Source organism: Choloepus didactylus, chromosome 9 (genome assembly GCF_015220235.1).
Source record: "Choloepus didactylus isolate mChoDid1 chromosome 9, mChoDid1.pri, whole genome shotgun sequence".
Lineage (NCBI taxonomy): Eukaryota > Metazoa > Chordata > Mammalia > Pilosa > Megalonychidae > Choloepus > Choloepus didactylus.
Genome location: NC_051315.1, coordinates 47139442 through 47162480, shown reverse-complemented (window position 1 = coordinate 47162480; position 23039 = coordinate 47139442). Strand labels below are relative to the sequence as shown.

The 23039-nt window shown below is 38.4% G+C and overlaps 1 protein-coding gene across 11 annotated transcripts in view; it reads right to left on the bottom strand.

Moving 5' to 3' along the window:
- Positions 1-23039, bottom strand: part of TANC1 (tetratricopeptide repeat, ankyrin repeat and coiled-coil containing 1) — a 250240-nt gene that overhangs the window by 135851 nt on the left and 91350 nt on the right. For 10 of the 11 annotated variants that reach the window (XM_037848509.1, XM_037848510.1, XM_037848511.1 and 7 more), the window contains one exon: positions 19705-19782. The exons of the other annotated variant lie outside the window; for it this stretch is intronic. In XM_037848509.1, coding sequence (XP_037704437.1) covers positions 19705-19765 — 61 coding nt within the window. In that variant the 5' untranslated portion in view covers positions 19766-19782. The remainder of the gene's footprint in view (positions 1-19704; positions 19783-23039) is intronic. 11 annotated transcript variants of the gene reach the window in all.

Here is a 23039-nt window from a genome sequence, read left to right as displayed (position 1 = left end):
GAGAGAAAAGAGGATAAAGGGAAACTGCTACTGTTTATCTTATTAAAATCCATTACAAGGAAAATGTGATCTATAAACATTTTGGGAAAAAAATGTCTCAGTGTTTCTAGACAGCATTTAAAGTTTCTGCCCCACAAAAACACATTAAAAAAACACAATACAACCAACTCAGTTCACATTCTAGAAAGAAGCAGACTAAATCAATTCTGTACATGTGACTATTTAACTAATTTCTTTTCAGGCCTGTGTCATGGGAGCAAAAGTGGGGGTTGAGAATGACACGACTTTACATTTTCTATGTCTGTCATTTTATTCGCTATATTTCTTCTCCACCATCACAACCTCCATCCCCCACCAAAAAAGCACTGCTCAGTTTCCAAAACAGCAGCTTCAATGACATGCCTGGTAAAATATCTTAGCAACAATGTCAATATTGTCTCACTATAGCTAACCATATTAACATTCCACTCTAATCATGATTTCTCAACTACTAAAAGTGGAATATGAATTACTCCATTCATTTTCTGAGCATCACTCTGGGAAAAGAAGTCTCAACGATTTCTATAAAGTTGCGTGTAAATTAAACATCAAAATTATATTGACTAGCTATCACTTTTTGTGCATCTAACTTGCAAGTATAAGCATTAGAAGAAGCAAATGTTGATGAGGAATCAGTATAAACACAAAAACAAGTTACTTTAATTAAATCCTGTCCCTTTCACTCATCTGGCTTTCCAAAAAACCCTGTATTTCAAATTCACCTTTATTTTACAGGGCTTCTGAGATCAGGGCTTAGTAGACAATGGGTGATCTCCTTTAACTAAGTTATCAAAGTCACACACACATACATCTCCTATGCAGTTGAGGCTTACCCTGCATAGACACAGGAACAAACAGCATACCCTCTGTGGCTATCACACGTGGCTAGTATTCAGAGTTAAAACCAACCAACCAACCACATGCTTGGGCCTGACTCCTGGTGAGAAATTCAGTAAGTCTTGGCATTTGTCACAAGTGCCCCAGGTGAAACCCGATGTTCAGGACTCACTGCTCTTTGAACCACACAAGGACTCACTCCTGTAAAGCCAGGATGAATAGCCAATTGTGTGGGCAGACCACCTCTGACTGCACATGACTACACACACCTCCTCTTTGCAGAGACTGAGGCTCCTGGTTTCAGACTCCTGCAGTCAGCCCTCATATCCTTTCCTCCTTGTCTTTCACAGCAAACACATGCCCTCCCAGACGGCTTACAGCAACTGTCCCTACAGCACTTTGCTACGGACATGCCTATTACACAGCTCTTTTCCTCCATCTGCACCAGATGGAATGGGAAGGGGCGTGGTCTAGTCTGACACACTGACAAGTGAACTGAGGAAACAAAAATGTCTGAGATATTAGGTATCTCCTAAATATCCTTCAGGAGAGTGTCAAAGAGTGGAAAAGCAAAATGCCAGAAGGGTATAGAAATTACCATACATAATAATAAAAACAAACATTTATAAAATGTTTACCATGGTCAAGGCACCATTCTAAGCACTTTAACTCATTTAATTTTCATGGTAGCCAACAACCCAGGGAGGTAGATGCTACTATACCCATTTTACAGATGTAGAAATGAAAACATGGGGAAGGTTAGGCAACTAGAGCTGGGCATTAAACCTAAGCAGCCTGGCTCCCGAACACAAGCTCAATCACAAAGATTTATTGCCCATGCTTGGAGACAGACCAACAGGATTCCAATCCTGCTCTGCCACTCAGTAACTGCGCAATCTCTCAAGATATGTTTTGACCTGAGCTTTAGTTTTCTTATCTGTAAAATGAGCAAGACAGTCACTAATAAGTTATTAATTATGTGAGGTGTTTATATGTATTTAGCAAACAGCCGGATACACCATAAGCACCAAAAGAGGAACTTTTATTTAATACTGCCAGTTTTTTCTCCCAGAGTGATTCACTTTCTGCTGAACTCTTGGTTCACTTCCTGGTTTCTTCACTCTTGAGTAAGAAAAGAGATCTCTCTACCACCCCCCGACATTTAGAGTATCAAAAATTCCTGATATAAATTTAAATATTTTTGAGTATTTTATTTCCCTGCCTAAAGGTCATTTCTCAAAAATAAGGATATCTTGTGGTTAAAAACCACCACCACCAGCAAAACATTGCATATCTTCAAAATTATGTCTGAAGTTAAAAAAAAAATTAATTTGGCCTTCATAAAGAAAAGAACTAGGAGGTTAATTCAAACCTGGACTCTTAACACAAATTTCTTGAAGCCAAACCAGCAGAGTTCTTAGACATCTTTAAGCTGCTGATTCCATAAACTAGAAAGAATTTGAAGTACTTTGGGGGAAGCCCAATAGCCATGGTAACAATTTAATGGATTGGGGCGGGGGGGGGGGGACTTCAGAATCTTAGAGCTAAGGATATAGCTCTAAGAGGTTTAATCAGATTAGCAGCATCAAAACACACACAAAGCAGGGAAAAGAAAGAACTGACCTCCCTGAAATCATGATTTGTAATCTCTGTCAGTTTTCAATACTGAATTTGCAGAATTAATACCAAATCCTTCACCTAATCCAATCAAACATGAAGGATGACCTAGATAAATCTTTTTAGGCTTTACAATTCAAAATTAAACATGACATGTTTGACTTACTTAGAACTATGTAAGTACACTATGAATGGTTAAGCACTTAACGAAACATTAAAACAGCTTTACTGAACCCAACAGAAAAATGATAAATGAACAGACAGGTCACAGAAAGAAATTTTATTTATTTATTTTTGACAAATACTTATGTAACATATATTATGTGCCAAGCATGATTTTAAGCACTTTACAAATATTAGCTAACTTAATCCTCACAAGAGCCCAAGAGACACAGAAAAGCTAAATAATTTGCCCAAGTTCACACAACCAGGAAGAGGTGGAGCCAGGATGCAAACACAGGCAGTATGGTAGCAACAAAAACCCAATAAACATATAAAAATGTTTGAATTTTTCTAAATAATTACATAATCGAAGCCAAAAGATACCACTTTGACCTATCAAACTGGCAAAGACTGATTATAATCTATGTTAGCTAGGATGTGAATAAATAAGCATCTTTACATATTATTGGTGGAGCTGTAGATTTAATGCCACCTTTTTGAAGGGCAATTTGACAAAATCTAAGAAAATTATAAGTGAACAAATTTTTGATCCAACAAATTTTCTCACAGTTATGCTCATGAAACCACAGGAAGTTACGTACAAGAATCACTATCGTATTGATTGTAATGACGACAAAAAAATAACTTAAATGTCCATCAATAGAGAAATAAAGAAATTCTAGTACATCCACGAAGTATAATACTGAGCAATTTTTTAAAAGCCTATAAATTGTTATACTCTAATACAAATTAGAGATGTTATACTCTGACACTCTAATGGAGTCAATCAACAGAACAATTTACAGAATAAAATATATTGTGAAAGTCCATGTAGGGTTTAAGGAGATATGTGTATGTATGCATGAATATGTGTACACATACACACACAAGTGTTTATATATGTATATACATGTGTATATGCATACATATGTGTGTGGGCATGCATCTACACACATGCATGGAAAATACCTGGAAAGATCACATAAAAAACCATTAACATTAGTTGCCTCTGTGGAGTCAAAACAAAATCAGAAAAAATGAGGATGGTGTTTTTACTTTTTTCTTAATACCATTCTATTTTACATTTATGTGGTTTGAATGGCTTTACAAAAAAAATGGTTTCAGAATAGGCTGGATTTGTAACGATCCTGAGGATAGGAAGCAGAGCTTTGTTTTAAAATATAGAAAGAGAAATAGAAATATTCTCATAGTGACTCTGAGTCTAGAGTATGAAACAATCTCAGAAATAACCCTACTACAGAAAAACACACACACACACACAACACAGAGAAAAAAAATAAAAATATCCATCCCCAGAGAGAGAAATTATAAAGGAAATCTATGAGTTAATATCTCAGGGATATATTATCCTGTAAGTTTACTCTGTGCTATAGATACAAATAAGGGAACCAGTCAGAGACATAATCCAAATAACTAGTCCGGATTAAAAAACTACTTTGCTTTAACTAGCGGTATGACTTTGAACAGTTTCTCAATGCCTCCTTTCCAACTACCCCTCAAAAAAATGAGAACACTGAACTCAATTTCTTAGAGCCCTTCTATATGTAAAACCTCTTTAAATTACATTATTTTATCAGAGTTTTGAAAAAGAATTCCTATAACAATAATCTAAGAATATACAACTATAGATAAAAGTTTGTGCTTATGAATACAGCAGATCATTTAGGACATGCTGCAGGAACAATCCCTGACTGCTGTTAAGAACTCATGAGGAGTCAGGCTTCCAGCACAACTAGGTAGGAGAGAGTTGGAATTTTTGGCTGTGCACAGAGGCAGAATGCTATCGAGTACTGCAGACAACCTAATGACTAATTTTAGTTGATTTCATGTTTTTATTCTGGTTTCACTCTAAAATCATTTTCTTGACTATAAAACAATCAGGCTAGCAGACCTCTAGCCTCAGCACAAACATACAAACATGAAGTTTTAATACAGCAAAGAAACATTTTTAGCCAATTAATATAGGCAACTTAACTATTAGTAACTTCACTGACAATGCCCCAACAAGTGACTTTATAAGAAAACCTCACTACTGTAACACACGAAAGGCCAAATGAGGAAAACTAAAGCACCAGACTGACAAATCTGTCAATACATTCCCAAAAACAAACAAAAAAATGTACAAGGACATGAAACGGCAATCGTAGGAGAGGAAATATAAATGGGCACTAAGTACTTAACAGAGGTCTACTAATCTCAAAGAAAAGCTAATTTAAAACATTGACATACATGTTTTAACACATAAAATTGGCAAAGCATATTAAAACCCATAATATACTCAATGCTAATAAGAGCCTTGCCAGCAGGCACGTCTCTACACTGCGCTTTACGCAGGTGGAGGCCAACACAACCTTTCTGGGAAACAATTTGGCAGGAGGTACCAAGGGCTTCTAAAACGTTCATCTCTTTCATTATTAATTCCATGCCATGGAATTCTACTAAGTGCCATGATTATTTCACTCAAGTACTCAGAAATTCACACCAAGGTATCCTATTTTCCATAAAGTTTTTCTTCAATGAATGAGAAAAAATCATGGAAACAATGTGTATATAAAAAAAGTCATGGTATATCAGTACAATGAAATAATATGCATTTTTCAAAGATTAAAGGCCTATGTAAAAATAAAAAGATAAAGTGAAAGATAGAGAGTATCCTGTTTTCTTCTTTAATCTTATCAGTATTTCCAAAGTTTCTACAACAAGTATTTATCATATTGGGCATTGATTCAAAGAACACTGTTTTTCCATTTTGTAACTTTTCCAAAACTAAAATGTAGGTCACAGTTGATGGCATCTTCAATTGCTACCAGCTAGGCAGCGGTAGTGAAATGACAGTCCCTGCCTGTGCAGACCTGGGTTAGTACATCTGGGGAATTACAAAACAACTGCAGCCAACAAACCACTTAAAGTCCACTGTAGAAAGAATAAGAGCTCTGGATTTTGTCTGAAAGCTTTCCATTAAAACCTCCTTTTGAGATCATGAAAGGGATGGCAACAAACTTGCAAAATGGGTGTCTGCAGCTTAGAAAACGCTTAAGAAATAATGCATCCCCAGTGATGCTCTAAATGGCCCAGAAGAGGATTCAGTGCAGAGAAACACGTCCATGGATGACAGACAAGAAAAGGTTTCGAAGAATCAGACTCTGAACATAAATTTTTTTAAACTTCTTAACCAATTTATTTCAGTTATGTTTTCATCGTATTGTATGGAAAAGAGTGAAGTGATTTTAAAAATTCTGTCTAAAGAAATCTAAAAGAAATTTTCAGTAAGTATAAAAAACATTCTAAGTGATGAGGTATTGTTAGTTTGACAGCAGTCTTTTCTTCTTTATTAGTACATAAAATGTTTTATAATCAGTGAAATGTATTAACATTTATAAACAGAATAAAGACAAGAAAATGTACTAGCAAAAATCAATATTTTTTAATATCTGGTACTTGGAAAGTTTTCAAGTTATCTAGAAAATTTGCTTATGTGAGGGAAATATGACCTCACAAAGAAATAAGGCAGTATATAAACTGCTCAATTTCAAGAAGTGTAATAGAAGGGCATAAGGAAGATAACAGTGTGCAGGTAAACCCAGAATTTATATCCGGCACTCATGATCTCTGCCACCAGCCTGTGTTACCATCTATAGAAACTCCAGACAAGAGCCCAAACCACCACAGTCAGTCACCGAAGTGCATGCCCAGGATCAGAGACATTGTCACTCCTTAGTACTGTGTGCTCTAAAACATTCCTAGGGTACTAAAAAGGTCATCATGTACCAAATCTAGCTGTTTGATGCTCCCAAACTACCTTAAAAATGGGCAACACTAGGAGTAAAGAATTAAAACCAGCTGCTCAGGTATTTCTTTTATTTTTACCCCAGTTGTAGGATGCAAACCTCACTTGAGTCTACACTGGTATCTTTAATGGCTCATGTGTCATAACTAACCTGCCAATGAAAGGGAAGTGGATGGTGGGGAGGCTGGAGAGACACAGATCCTACTTTTCCAGCACCCACAATCTGGGAAGTGAATTGAGGTTTCTCAATTTGATATTCTACACCAGGGCTAGGGCTACCCAATTTGGTTAACCCTCATGGCTATCTTCATCAACTGCAGGATGCAAACTCCCACCCCTTTAAGACTTTTAAGGGGAATAACAAATTTAGACCATTCTCCAGGGGAAAAAGTCAATCCAGGACAAAGTCTTTGTTAGCCTACCTCTACCCCTCTGGAACTATAATTGCCAGTAGGAGGATAGGAAATACAGTTTTTTATGCTTCTGTAGAAGTAAAAACCTTGGAATTACCATTTTAGGAAATGCAAATAAGTCACATGGAAATTCAAATATGGAACTTTTTATGGAAGGAACATGATGGAATTTTTGAAAACTAAGTCTACACAAAATAAAACCAATGGTTTTTGTTTGTTTGTTTAACAAAAGTGACTTTAATGAAAAACATCTTTGTGAAATGAAATTAGATTTGAAAATAGAAAAAGGACCCTAAATTGTTAATTCATATTTCTCTATTAAGTTTCTTATTGCATTTTACACACACATATACAAAAAAGGATCCAAGTAAATATGTGTTGTTTAAGAATTCTGCCATATCTTTTATGATGATTCAGATAGGTTGTGAATTCCTGGAGGTCTTACTGGCCATAAATACTCGAAGATCCAGAATGAGCCTTTCCCATCAGTCCAGAGCATTCTCTAATTATGCCTCTGATAGGAAATGAGCAGTTCAGGATGGACCAGCTTGGTTTATTATGTGTATGTGCCTGACACATGATAAATGCTAAGTATTTGTTCCCTTTCTTCTATAAATCTCTCATCCTTCATACTTCCCTAAAACACATGGGAAAGCTACAAAGAGAATGGGAGACAGGGACCTTTCCTATAAAGATCTTCATTAAAGAAGGATGTATTGAGAAGAAACATCTAAGAAACTTTGTAAACTAGAGTTCAAAATCTATTTCCAAAGCTGCCTGCCTATTCCTGAAATCCCTCTAACAAGGGGAAAAAGTATTTTGGTTTAACTTCACAAATACAAAGGATAAAATGCATGCAAGCACCTGATACAGGCTAAAGGTAAAATAAATTATGTTTGAAGCACAATACAGCAGACAAATGACTTGGAGCTTTTCCAGTTTTGTTATGGGGAAGAGGATAAACATGGCAGAAGAGGATTTAGTACCCAAAGTAAACGGCAGAGCCAGTGTCTGGGGATAGGAAGTCATAAAAAGAAACTTGTAGAATGTCACTTCTTTGCCTGAGATCAGTCATGCTTTCTCCAACAAGGAACGAGAAGCTATGGTACCATATAGTTTTCTGGCATAAGCCAGGTATCAAGCTAAACACTTTTGCAAAAAGGTTTTCTTATTTAAGTCTGATAATATCCCTATCAGTTAGCTTAGAGAAGTTAAGAAATTTGTCCAAGGTCAGGTTAACTGGGAGGTGTTCAAGCTGGGATTTGAATCCGTATCTTCTAACTCCCAAGGCTGTGCTTATTCTAGTCACTGAGACACGTGTGAGGAGCAACAAAAGGAAAAACTGATGAAGGAACCAATCAAACCAGAGAGAACAGCCTCCCTGCTCCTACTAAAGCCAGCCTGGTTCTATTCTACATTTAAATCATGTCATAATATTTTAAAGAATTTGTATAAATGGCCTGGTAAAAGAGAAATACAATATCTTTAGACTGAATTATTTCTGCTTGTTTTGTTGCTTGGGAAACATTTTCAGAGTCAGTTAACAACAAGCTACCAAATATCCATAGCTCAGCAAGACAGTTACTGCACTAAATTCCTAAATAATAGTCCACAACCACAGAAAATGGGCAATACAGTGCAGAATAATCAAAAGCAGCTTCACTTATTCCAGATAAAACAAAGCATCGTTTGTATTGAGGCATTTTTAGAAGGTACCACTGAAAGCCAGGCTACAGCCTGGAATGGCTTAAAATACCAAGTTTAACAATCACATCAATGGCTTTTAAACTTCAGAGGCAACCAGTTTCCTTTTACTTCAAATTCAAAGTGAAGGATTAGATGCAAAACTAACAGATTAATTTAGTACATGCTGAAGCTTAAAGACTATCCAATGCCTTAATTAACACCATTACAAGAGTACTTAGTCAACTGCCTGGGTTTTAACAACAGAAAGGTAAAGGTCAAATGTTTTTTAATCAATTGCTTCAAACTAAGCCCCCCTGCTGAAAAATAGAACACAAATAATTAAAGTGAAAGGAAACACTAACAAACAGCTCTTTCTTTGGCATATTAAGCAACTGTTCCTTAATCAGTCTATATTTTAAATGTGGCAGTACCACAATTAGAGGTTTACTGAACTTTGCCCTTCTGCCCCAATTTGGAGCTACTTCCAGACAAAGAGCAAGCAACCAAGAGAGCCTGGATAGGGCAAAAAGGCAAAAAAACTGAGTCCAGATTGGCAGCAGGCAGGAGCAGGGATGCACAAAAAGGGAGAGGTACGAGCCCCCTCTCAGGAGGGCACAAGGCCTGACTGTCTAATGTTTCCAGAATGAGGTCACTATCTCCAGGGTTAAACACAACACAACATAACACACACACACTCAACTGTGAGCTTCCATTAGCTCATAGATGCTAGATACAAGTATGTTTCATTTCTGGGAGACCAATAGAAAAAGTCCAAAAATCTAGCTGAGCCATTTACTCACTATGTGGAAGCAGTGGCTATTAAAAAGAGCTGTTCGAGATATCTTTTCTTTATTAGTATTTGGAGGGGATCTGCCCAATGCCTACAAATTGAAGGATTGTATCTTGGTGGCAGGTAAAGTACACCTCCCTCTATAGAAGTGAAGAATTCCAGATACCCACTTTTCCAGCCTCTCTTCAGCCATTCAAATGCACCTGCTCCACATGACAAAAATTCTCCATTGTCTCTTATTGTCTTTGGTTTGCCACTGGGGCAACAAATGGTTTCTAAAGGCACCACTGGCAGCAGTGGCCACGATGGCAATATCAGCCATTCAAACAGGAGCAGTTAGCCTCTGTTAGAGGTTTGCAGTCTTGCCCACACAATCTTTGTGGAGTGATTTTGGGCAATGATTCTGGTTGTGTGGCCTTTTTATGATTGCACCCCAGAAAAGGCCTAATAATCTCTGTCAGTAAATTCTCCCACTCCGTTTTTTGAATGGGGGGGTGGAGTAGGCAGTAAATACGCCACAGTCAGGTTTCTGCTGCTTATAAATAAAAATGATGCCTTATACTCAAGGATAAGCTCATCATTTTTCAGGAGTAATTAGACTCAATTCAACAAACACCTGTTGATCCCACATTCCAGATACTCTGTTGGGAACCAGGATGCCAAGATAAACAAGGCCAGCTCATGCATCTGATGGACTCACAGTTCAGTGCGGGAATGAATTATTCTATTACTACAATACACTGGGTAAGGGTTGCATCAGGACTACAAACAAAAAATTATAAGATCTGAGCCAACAAGCAATCAATTCTGGCTCCAAGAGTTTGAGAGTACCATGAGGATTCCAGAAAGGAAGTAAAAGTAGAATCAACAGGATTCAATGGTCAAAGAATACTAAGAAAGGGGGAGGTGTGGTGAGAGAAATGGAGTCAAAGATGATGAGGTTTGCTGGCCCAAGGAACACAGTGAATGGAGATGCTTTGGGAAGTCCAAGGTGGGCCACTGCCTACCTCTCCGGGTCTTCTTCACACTCTGTTATGGATTGAATTGTGTCCACAACAATCTCACATTTAATTCCGAACCCAAGTCCTGTGAATTCTGCACACGCACGCGCACACACACACACACATGCATGCATGCAGTGGGGCAGCACTTGACATTTTTAGTTGTCAAGGGGGGAGGGAGGTTGCTACTGGTATCTAGTGGGTAGAGGCCAGGGACGCTGCTGAAAATCCTATAATACTCACAACAGTTCCCCCACACAAAGAATTATCCAGTCCAAAATGCCAGAATCAAGAAATGCTGGTCTAATTCACTACCGGCCCCAGCAACAAACCTGATACAGTAAGTAGTGAATAAATGTTCACTGATTTACTAACTTGGACAGACTACCAAGGGACCTCCAAAGTGACACTGCAGCAACTAAAATTAGGTCTAAACCTAGCTTGAAATTATCAACCTATGAGCCGTTTTTTAAAACAAAGTTAACAGCTAAAATGAATAAACTTGCCACGCCAACTTAAGGGCTCCATTTGCTACAGATAAACAAGCATTTGCCTCCAAGCTCCCAGGGAGCTATAGCAAAGAAACTAAAATTAGAGAAAGACAAGATGGATTTGAAGAATGACATCATTTTCTTCATTTTTCATGTATCCTAGAATGGAACAATTAAGAAAATATGATGTGGATAATGAGAGCCACATTTCTCATTGTCAGAGAAAGGAATATTACAAATAAAGAAAGGGGGAAGGATAGAATACATTCTCTAGGGTTAAACTGGAATTGGAAGCATCAGTGTGACTCCATGGTTTTTAATATATACAGACAGACACAGATGTGTGTTCATATATGTATACATGCATGTATTTCCCAGCTTTGTGGGCAAAGAGGGTCTAGAAACAACGGCAACCCAGTAGCAATGAGCATACCTAGCAATCAGATCTTGGTTTCTAAGTACCCTTCTCCAATAAAAGAAACCAAATTTGGTCCCAGAGCTGATGCAGGGAAAGTACAGAGATGATCCTGGAACACCTTGTGTTGCCAGTTAGTAAGAAAGAGTACAAAAAAAATTATGGGAGCATGTCAAAACAACATGGGAGCCAATATGAAGGAGCTCGTAATGGCCAAATCTGTTATAATTTGAGCAAAAAAAAATGATGACAATAAGGGATTAGAGTCGACAGAATAAAATAGACATCCATGAAATGAAAAATTGAATAAAGAGGGGAGAAGGAACAGCTCTTCCTTATAGGAGAATTAATGTTAATAAATATAGAAGTGATAAAAACAGAATTCACCATTTAGCAAACAAAGATGTGCTTCAGGCAAGAATAACTGATGGATGTGAAAATAAGTGGGTGAAAATATAATGAGAAATAGGATGTCTGCTAGTTTCAAAATTTCCCTCCATAAGAGCTTTATCAAAGAGAAAAATAGTAATGTTACAACTTCAAAGCTTGGCAGACACCACTTTAATGAAATGGTCAAAGTTATCATCATCAGTAATAAAACATATTGACAGCATGCACCCCTGATGTGATGCACTGAGTAGGACACAACACATCTCTGTGGGTTTCCTGCCAACTATGAAGAGCCGAAGTCTAACCATAAGAAAACATCATACAAAGCAAAATTAAAGGATGTTTTACAAAACTAGCCAAACTCTTTAAAGATATCAGGGTCATGAAAGACAAAGACTACATTACTCTCCCAGCTTAACAGAGACTAAGGAGACATGACAGCCCAGTGCAATGTGGGATTCTGGGCTGGATCCTGGAGCAGAAAACAGACAACTGGCAAAATTCAAATAAAGTCTGTAAATCAGTTCATAGTATTAAATCAATATTAATTTCTTGGTTTAGATCATAATACTATGGCTAAGATATTTACATTAGCAGAAATTGGGTAAAGGATATAAGGGAAATAACTATTTTGGCAACTTTTGGTAAGTCTAAAATTATTTCAAAATAAAGTTTAAAAAAAAAGTCATTTGTTTTGAACTCTTCTGTCCCATGAGCCTGTCTACCCTGCATCCATAGCTCATTGCTTCAGTGCTATCCTTTCATAGTAATTTGATAGCTTGACAGACACATCCTCCCATTATTTCTCACTTTCAAATTTTCCTTGGCTATTCTTAAGCATTTTCTCTTACAGGTGAATCTTTCAATCAACTTGTCATGTTGTATTAAAAATAGTTGGGGCTTTATTGGAGATTTAACTGAACATATAGGTAATTTTAAAAGAATAAGCCACTTTAAAATACTGAATCTGTCCATTCAGGAATTGACTATTTCTTTCCCTTTATTTAGATCTTCTTCCATGTCCTTTGGTCAAGTTTTATTTTCTTTAACATAAGGCTTGTACATTTCTCTTTACATCGACATTAAAGTTTTCTGTTATTAAGAAGGGGATTTTTTACTGTTCATTTTCTAAACAGTGCTGCCATATAGAAAAGCTATTTCATTTGCTGCTGTTATATCCACTATAAACTCTTATTAGTTCCAGGTTTGATATCAAGATACTTCCAGTGCTAAAGCGCAGTAATTATTGAATTTTAGTATTAAGTAACAGTTTAATAATAGTAACAAGAAAGTTCTGATAGTAAAGGTCACTGAAAATAAAGAAGCATGGAGTATAAGGTTGTAGACCCCTCTGGAGAGCTTCAAAATAAAGATAGCACCTCATTTGCTTGTTTTAGATCAAGGAAGGACCTAACAAGAGCAGGGAGAGAAAAAATAGATGCTTTCATCTGGCCATCCCCCCAATATTGATTTTTGCTCCCTTAGGCTTAACTCAAGGTCAACAGAAATATAACGCTTATTTGCACTGATGGGGACAAAGTGAATGTACTTTCCCCAAAAAATATTTTCTAATTGTAATAATACATTCTCCAACACAATCCTCTAGCCTCCAGAATCCAGAAAATCTTCTTGCCCAGCTATAAGCATTTCCAAAAGAAAAAAAGCATACAAAAAATTTTGCTAATTCTTTTGAGTCCACTCCACGACTTTCAACAGCTTAACCCTGCATACAATACTTTATACATCCTTATATTCATGTAACTTGAATTTCAGTATCTGTTAAAATTTTACCATAATTTAAAGTAGATGCATGTGACATCTTCTTTAACAGATAGGGGTTGAGGGAATAACAACTTTTCAATACTTCTGAAAAATATTTTTCTTTTGAAGAATACTAAAATTGAACCCAGTGATTATATTTTCTAAATTCTCAAAACAGGTTCAACATAAAAATTTAGTTCAAGATTGTCTGTAAAAACAAATTACAAAGGATATGAAAAGCTGAACTGAATTTTTTAGACAAATATTTTCAAAATATCTATAGATTTTGTGTCCAAGTACATAAGAATTTTCCTTTGTCTCTAAAACAGAGATTGATTTTCACTGAAAACTGTTTTAGTTTCCTATCTGCTAAAATAAAAATTATACCATAGGCTGGCTTAATGACAGGAATTTATTGGTTTGTGGTTTGAGAGGCTAGAAGGCTTGCTTCCTCCTTCTGGCTGGACAATCTTTAGGGTTCCCAGCTTTTCTGTCACATGGCAATGCATATGGTATGTCTTCTCCTTTCTCCTCTGGGTTTCACTGACTTCTGGGTCCTGGCTTATCCCCATGGCTTTCTAAGATCTCCAGTAACAGGATGAAGACCCATCCTGATTCAGCTGACCACACCTTAAGTTAAAAATATCTTCATCAAAAGGTCCTACTTATAAGTTTCACAACCTCAAGGAATAGATTAAGAACATGTTTTTCTGCGGTACTTAACTCCAAGTCACCACAGAAACAACAGAGCAAAATTTTTCCACATTGTAGGAAATTTTATCACCCAAGTTTCAATGCAGTCTTCCTAGATTAATTAGCTTTAATTTACAGAGAAATTTAGCTATGATTTACTTAACTTACATAATGAGAGTTTGCACAGAGCTCAACATATGAGTGGTCAAATTCCAGCTATTTTCCCCAATCATCTTGTGACATAAATTCATCAAGATTAAAACTTCCATCTGCTTTGTTTCCAAATGAATACAAGCAGGTTCTAATTAAAAGGGAAAAGGAACATACCATACAGATATTTTATGAGAACTGTTCCCATTGATTTTTCAAGTTGGTTTGCATTAGTGAAAAGCCATGGTGTGGTAATTGTTATGAAGAAATGATTCAGAAAAAGCAATAGTTGCTCTTAAAGACCAAAGGGGGAGACCCTAAGATGGCGGCTAGGAGAGACAGGGCAAAAAAACACCTTGGTGAAAATACTAGATAAAAGCCAGAAAGTGACCCAGAACACCAGTTTCAGCAATGCACCAGCTGGACATGGTCTGCTAAATCCACAGGGACTGTGCACTTGGTGAGACCGGGAGTCTGTGTTCTGAAACGAGTGAATAAGCTGCTGAATATCCGGCAGCCATGTTGCATTGTGGGGAAACCGAGGGTTGGCATTTGGAGGCAGACTAGTTCTCTTTTAAAAAAATCCCAAAGCGTCTGCAGATGTGGCAGTGAGAACCACACAGTCAAGCACAGCAGGGATGGGCTGTGCGAACTCTCAGTATCTGGCATGGCAGATAGCCTTTCACACACCCGCTGCTAATTGTCTCAGAGCAAGGAATGCAGAGGTTAGCAAAAAGGGGGGAAAAAACCCACGGCCCATGAAGCCAACTTCCCGGCGGGCTGGGAACGCTCTTGCCTGGCACCGGGGCCTCAGCTCAGAGCCGCGCCAAGAAACTCAGTGTGACGGGGGAGGTGTTTCCAGTGGCACGCACACACGCCCGAGTGCTGGGCATGGACAATAGCCTTTCGCGCACCCACAGCTAATTGTCCCGGAGCTGGGAAGGCAAAGCTGTGAGAAAGGGGGGAAACTGGCACGCCCCACGCAGCCATCCTTAGAGCAGGTTGGGAACACACCTACACGGCCCGGCAGCCCAGAACTTCCCTTGAACTTTCCTTGAGGGACAGCGCTCACTTGTGACATAGTACAACCCTCCCTCAGTGGAGGCCTAGAAGGGCATGGCTTGGAAGAGGGATCCACTTGGAAATCCCAGGGACCATATGCCAATACCAAAGACTTGTGGGTGAGCAGCAGAGGCAATCTGTGGCAAGACTGAAATGAAGATTTAGACTCTTGCAACAGCCTTAAATCTCCAGGAACACCTGGGAGGTTTGATTATTAAAGCTGCCCTCCCACCCTAACCACTCAGACACATGCCCCACATTCAGGGCGGACAGCACCAACACCACACCCAAACTTGGTGCACCAATTGGACCCTATAAAAATCAGACCCCCACAAACCACAAAGACAAAGTTGGGAAGAACTGACTTGAGGGGAATAGATGACTTGTGGACGCCATCTGCTGGTTAGAGAAAGTGTACTCCACCAAGCTGTAGATCTGACAAATTAGAGATTCATCTTCCAATAATCCTACATATCCTAAAAGAACCCTATAAAGTAAAGCAAATGCCAAGAGGCCAAAAACAACAGAAAATTTTAAAGCATATGATAAAACCAGACAATATGGATAACCGAAATTCAAACACCCAAATCAAAAGATCAGAGAAGACACAGTACTTGGAGCAATTAATCAAAGAACTAAAGACAACAAGAGCATGGCACAGGATATAAAGGACATGAAGAAGACCCTAGAAGAGCATAAAGAAGAAATTGCAAGAGTAAATAAAAAAATAGATGATCTTATGGAAATAAAAGAAACTGTTGACCAAATTAAAAAGATTCTGGATACTCATAGTACAAGACTAGAGGAAGCTGAACAACGACTCAGCAACCTCGAGGATCACAGAACAGAAAATGAAAAAACAGAAGAAAGAATGGGGAAAATAATCGAAATGGACCTCAGGGATATGATAGATAAAATAAAACGTCCAAATATATGACTCACTGGTGTCCCAGAAGGGGAAGAAAAGGGTAAAGGTCTCGAAAGACTATTCAAAGAAATTGTTGGGAAAAACTTCCCAAACCTTCTATATAATATAAATACACAAAGCATAAATGCCCAGCAAACTCCAAATAGAATAAATCCAAATAAACCCACTCCAAGACATATTCTGATCAGACTCTCAAATGCTAAAGAGAAGGAGGAAGTTCTGAAAGCAGCAAGAGAAAAGCAATTCACCACATACAAAGGAAACAACATAAGACTAAGTAGTGACTACTCAGCGGCCACCATGGAGGCGAGAAGGCAGTGGCATGACATATTTAAAATTCTGAGAGAGAAAAATTTCCAACCAAGGATACTTTATCCAGCAAAGCTCTCCTTCAAATTTGAGGGAAAGCTTAAATTTTTCACGGACAAACAAATGCTGAGAGATTTTGCCAATAAAAGATCTGCCCTACTTCAGATACTAAAGGGACCCCTACAGACACAGAAACAAGAAAGGAGAGAGAGAGATGGAGAAAGGTTCAGTACTAAAGAGATTCAATATTGGTTCAATAAAGGACATTATACACATTCTTCTCTAGTGATCACGGAACTTTCTCCAGAATAGACCATGTGCTGGGACATAAAACAGGCCTCAATAAATTTTAAAAATTGAAATTATCCATAGTACATTCTCTGACCACAATGGAATACATTTAGAAGTCAATAACAATCAGAGACTTCGAAAATTCACAAACACCTGGAGGTTAAACAACACAGTCATAAAATAAATGGTTTATAATGTAGAATGTAGGGGAACTAGCGATAGAGAGCAATTAATGAAGGGGGAATGATAACCCAATAAAAACAGATAAGCTATCATGGGTAAATTTAATGTTCTGGGAATGCCCTGGAATGACTATGGTTTATTCATTTCTGATGGGTATGGTAGGAACAAGTTCACAGAAATGTTGCTATATTAGGTTATTTTCTTGGGGTCGAGTAGGAATATGCTGGAAGTAAAGTAGTTATTTTAGATTGGTTGTCTTTTTCTTACTCCCTTGTTATGGCTTGTTTGAAATGTTTTTTTATTGTATATCTTTAAAAAAAATTTTTTTTAATCTAGTTAATTTAAAAAAAAGTTAATTAAGAGTTAATGACAATCAATGCAATATGATACTGGAGTGGATCTAAGAATGGAGGAGAAAAGCTCAAAGGGGGCATAAGGAAAAATTGGAACATAGAATTTAAGCTTTATATCCATATTAATTTTCTTGAATTAATTGCAGTCAAGTTAATGACATAAATGAATATCCTTGTTCGTAGAAAATGTACATGGAAGTGTTATGAGTTCAAGGAGTATGTTACATGCAACCTGCTCTCAAATGTTCAGAAGATGATAAATGAGTAGATAGATAATTAATAGAAAGATAATAGATACAGTTGAAAGAAAGGGGGGAGGGAGGGAGAGAGGAAGGAAGGAAGGAAGGGAGGGAGGGAGGGAGGGAGGAAAGGAGGATGGAAGGGAGGAAGGGAGGAAGGAAAGAGAAAGAAAGGTATTGCAAAGGTAGCAAAATGTAAAATTAGTAGATACAGATATCTGGTGGTGGGGGGGGTGTTGGAGTTCTCCGTATGGGGTTTGTATTGTATTTGCAACTGTCCTTTATGTTTGAAATTATTTCAAAATAAAAATTAAAAAAAAAAAAAAAAAAAAAAAGACCAAAGAGGAAAATAAATCCAAAATTCATATGCTTGTGATTGGAAGTGTTTCAAACACAAACTATGTTCACTGTCTGGCCCATCCGAAAGTCACAGGTGCCCAAGGTAGTTAATATGCTATTATTTCACACAAGCCTGGCTCTGGACAAAGAAGATGGTGCTTCTGTTGTGAAAGACTCCATTAAAGACTGGGGAGTTTTGGCTTGGAGATCCTGGCCCTGAGAAAAATAACCCACTGTTGGCAGCCCCAACCCTGTCATTCTGAGATCCAGTTTTATGCTTTACAGACTTCTAAAGAAGTAAATAAAATAAAGTTCCTAGGATGGGTGTCAGATGAGCCAAAATGGGGGAGGGGGGTGATTTTTAAAACTGCTTTCAGAGAACTAATTAGAAGGACATTTTGGCCTTGACCCAATTAGAGGGTGAATGTCCCCCATAGATAGAAATTATGTGAACTGAAGAGGAAATTCTCCATAGTAACAATCCTAATTAATTATTCAAAGTTAGGTGTTGATTCTCTAAGGATAAGCTCTAACCACGGTCTCCCCTGTTTATATCATTAAATACTGGTCTCTCCTTTTTATCTCTGTATCCAGGCCTTCCTAAGACACTTATAAAGGAATCTTCACAGCAACCTTAGGATAGAGTCTCTACTTTCAAGGTGAGTTTGCCATCTTGCATACTGGTTTAAGGAATAATTAGTTTTAAAAGAGAAGGAAAGAAATTTTATGTAGGTTCCATATTACCAAAAAGTTTAGAAGTCCACTTATTTTCCTATAGATTTAAAGAAATAACAATACTAACAATATTACAAAGCATTACAGCACACAGCATTACAAGATCTTTACAATTAAAGTTAACTGTAATTCAGCAATGTTTTGTTAAGAAGTATGCTTAATTCTATATTTTCAACTGAAATGTTATTTGATACAGCGCATACATAACTCAGAAAACCAGAATATTCAGCCATTCCCCAACCACTCTGGAATAACAGGAGTTTACAGAGTGAAATGTCACATTTCAGTGAAATTAAGTCACGCTAACAGATTTTTATTGTGCAATACAGTTAAAAAAAGCTTAGTTTCTTGCTGAGAAATAGGGTGGAACACTGAGCATCACTAAAATAAACTTGGGGAAGTTTATGACATGGAATTTAATGCTATTAGAGCCATGATGACTGCATATGCACCAGAACTCTACAAATAGGAATGAAATTCAAGCCCAACTAAGAAGCTCTCATCATAATGAAAACTAGCAGCCTGGCCTTAAGTAGGACTACACCTGTTAGGGGTAAAATTTGATACTCAAAAAGATGAGGACCAGTCAGCAGTAGTTGGTCAAACACATAAAACATAATCACACGTGGGAAAAGAAAGGCTTTCTAGAAACCAAATTCCTGGACACACCTGCTATCCCTCAATATCTATAATTTTGACTGGCTCCAGATCCAAATGACCTGTTGAAATTATGAACCCAAGGAGTCTCCTGGGGAAGGCTTTCACCCACAACCAAAGCTCAATTTTCAAAGTCACTTCTCATGTGAAATCTCAGAAACACACTTAGAGCTTAGTCTTAAAAAGAGATAGCTCTCCGTCCCACCAGTTTCTCACAGCTTTCAGTATGTTTACATAATGCACACTGCCCTCTCTGACCCATTCCCAAAGCAACAAAATCTGCCCAGCCTGGAGTGAGTGGGATCTTACTGCCCAAGGCCCAACACATCTGTTCAGCTCGCTGTCAAATACATACCTGTTTCCTTCTTGCCTCCCTGTCCTCCCTCCCGGCTCTTCTTCAGCACAGCCTTCAACATTTCCAACCCTCTTCCTTCTAAAGAGACGAGGAGGAGGGGGAAGAAGAAATAGGGGTTTTAAGTTGGAATATAACTTGAATATCAACATAAGAAGTAACTTGTGTTCAAACAAAGAAATTACTTTGGACAATATAAAGGAACCTTGAGTTTTACATCAATTTTCTATGAATAAACTAAGATTGTCATCCTATGAATAAACAATGCTGAAGACAGAAGAACATATGACAACTTTCAACAGAGTGATCAGAAGTTCACTGTCTTGTTATAAAAGTTTAAAAAAAAAAAAAAACCAGTGCATTCTCAGCATTCCACATCTAATTAAGGTTATGTGGCTAAACGTAGGCCCTTTACTGTAAGATGTCTGGCACAATAACGGAGGTCCCCCAACCTCAGTTCAGCAAGAGAACAAAGCACTAAAACAGACTGTCAAGGATAATGTTTAAGAAGGAAGCAACGTAGCTTTTAAAGGCATGTTTTACAGAGCTACTTAATTGTACAACCACAAGAAAAACCTTTGAAAGGTTATCAGAATGAAACATACCCTATAAGCATTTGCAAGATAAATACAGTGGGAACACATCTTCAGCCCTGATGTCAGGGGACCTGAATAAGCACACACTACAGAGGGTTTTGTCTATATATAGTTATGATTGGGGGGTGGGGGGATGCGAGCAGAACAGGCCTGTGGCAGAGCAGCTGAATCCTTTTAATAAAGAACAGTATTTTTAAGTGGGGTTGTACAAAGCTTGTAAAAACAACACAATGGCCCAGGCCTAAGATGAAATGAGAAACCATCTCTCCAGCTAGAAACAGACAAAAGGACCATTATTTCATTACAAAGTTAATCTTCCTTAGCCCCTCTCTCCCCTCCACTAATGCAGAGGAGACGGACGGACAACCCCCAACAGTAACAAATCTGAGCCTAATGGTGGGTCACCCAGCACAGCCATGCTAAAGCACGGAGGGAAGGTAAGACCAGTTGCAACTAAACAGACAGGAAGGAAGACAGAAAGGAGAGAGGAAGGGGGAGGAGAGAATGGAAGAAGGCAGGGCTGGGGGGTAGGGGGCTTAGGAACACCCCCCCAAACCTGCCCAGCTGTGTTGAGTGCTTAAAGTGGCCTCAGTATAACACCCCACACCACCTCCCAATCTCTAGAGTAAAGCAAAAGCTCTGTGGGGACCACTGAGGGGGATAGGAGTCCCAGTATGTTGCCATGCACAGAATCCTACAAGGTAAGCACGTGGGGTGACCTTTCTTATCGTTGGTCCATGCCTGTATTTATTTTTCTAAGCCCTCTGTCTTACTGATGAAGAAACAAGAGACCCCAGGAGACTGGTTTGCCTAGGGGTCATGTAGCTAATTAACAGCAGGGCCAACATCCAAATCTGCCGATCCCAGTGAGGTTCTTGCTTCCTCACTCCAGCCGCCCCTCCTCTTAGAGCCATGGAAGTTTTGGGCAATGGCAATCAAACAAACACACCACGAACCACCAACCTAAGAGATATTAGGAAGATAATATCTTTGGGAGAATTTGGAGGAAGCCATAGTGAAATTGATTAGGGTTAAATCATCTTGCAAACAAGTCTTTATACACAAGGGGGACATATCTTAGAGCCTAATTCATTAAAAAAATATTACTTGAATGAACCTTGGTTTGACCTAAAAGGTAAACACTGAATGTGGAAGAGGGCTGCAGTGTCACTTTCATAAGAGAAACTGTGGAAACACGCATTTCTCCTGATGGTCCTGGTTAAAGAAAAAATGCAAAAAAAGAAAAAAAAAGGTATTAACAAGTAGTGTGCAAAGTTTTTTAAAAAACCAGAAAGCAAGCCAGTCAACCAGCCAGGTAAGCAAAAACATCTTCTCCAAATAAATCAACCAATCTCCAGGGTTCGTAATTTAGCAAAGGCTATATACTTAAAAGAGAAAACAAAAACAAGTTAATGGAGCCAGGCCAATGACGTTTGTTTAAGCTCCCTTGTACAAGCCTTGGTGACCGCTTTGCGAGCCCCATTCCCCTGGATCGCTGACCAGCTGAAACCCCAGTGTCTAGGAGAAGCGGCCTCAGCCTAGGCAGCTGGCCATCTCCAATCTGCAGTGAGCCCACCGTGCCACCCATGTTACATACCCACTAGGTGACACCGACTTTTCTACCTATCTCAGACACCTTTTATGCCTATTTTGGGGAGCTCAGCTGTTTTCAGGATAGTCGCATCCTCTCCATCAGTGGTCTTGGGTTTAGTGAAAGAAGCTATCAAATGTCTCCTGTTGATATTTTTCTCAGTACCTTCTTTCCACCATAAATAGCAGCTCAAGGGAAATGGCTTACATTTATATTTTAAAAGCTTTTCAAACTGTGGCCTGGGGAAATCACACCGAAGTGCAACAGTATGGGGCCCCTCCACATACACATACAATCAAGAAAGGAAAAAAAATAAGACTGCCCCCAGTATGTTCAATTCTGAAATTGACACAAATCAGAGTGGAGCCATGCAAGTCCCTCGGGGGTCCCAATCATTCATTGCCGAAAAGACATAACTGAAATTTGATATTCATCAACTGCCCATCCAATATACTGCCAGTAGCAATATATTCCAGAGAAGAGTAGTGAGTGCACCTGACAGTATCTGTACTTACAAATAAATACCCCACATCCAAATCTGAAAATGGATGGATCAGGCTATAGGAGCCTGGTGCCATTAAACACTGGTATCATGTAACCACTTCCCCTTGTTCTGATTATGTTCTCAGTGAGTAGTGCCTCATGATTTTGTTCCTTTCTTAGACTGCCAAAACTGAGGAGAGAGTGCTGGTCCAGTCAACAAAACACAACTGTCCGGCTTGTTGACAGATATGATTCTGGAATAAATTAATAAACCAGAGCTCTGGCTTTAAACAAAAGCTCTCATGAGCTTTCTTAAGGAAGCCACTTTGCTAAGTCCTATCAACTTAAGGCATGGAGAATACTCAATTTTGACTCCCATTTTGGACCAACGGGAATGCAGTGGTAAATTTTCCAGTGCAAAATGCACCATGAAGCAGACTTGTGAGGGCAGCCAGTAGGCTCTCTTTGAATGACATCCTCTGCATCATCACACACACTTCCATTCCCATAGCAACTTCACCTACTGTCATTTTTCCCCTAAAATGGGTGAACAATGACCAGTCACTGACGAGACTCAAGTAGAGATGATGCAAACCAGCCTTCTAGAAATAGTAATTCAAACCCAACTGATTAAATGACAAGCCCAACACCTGAAAAAACCTGCCAAG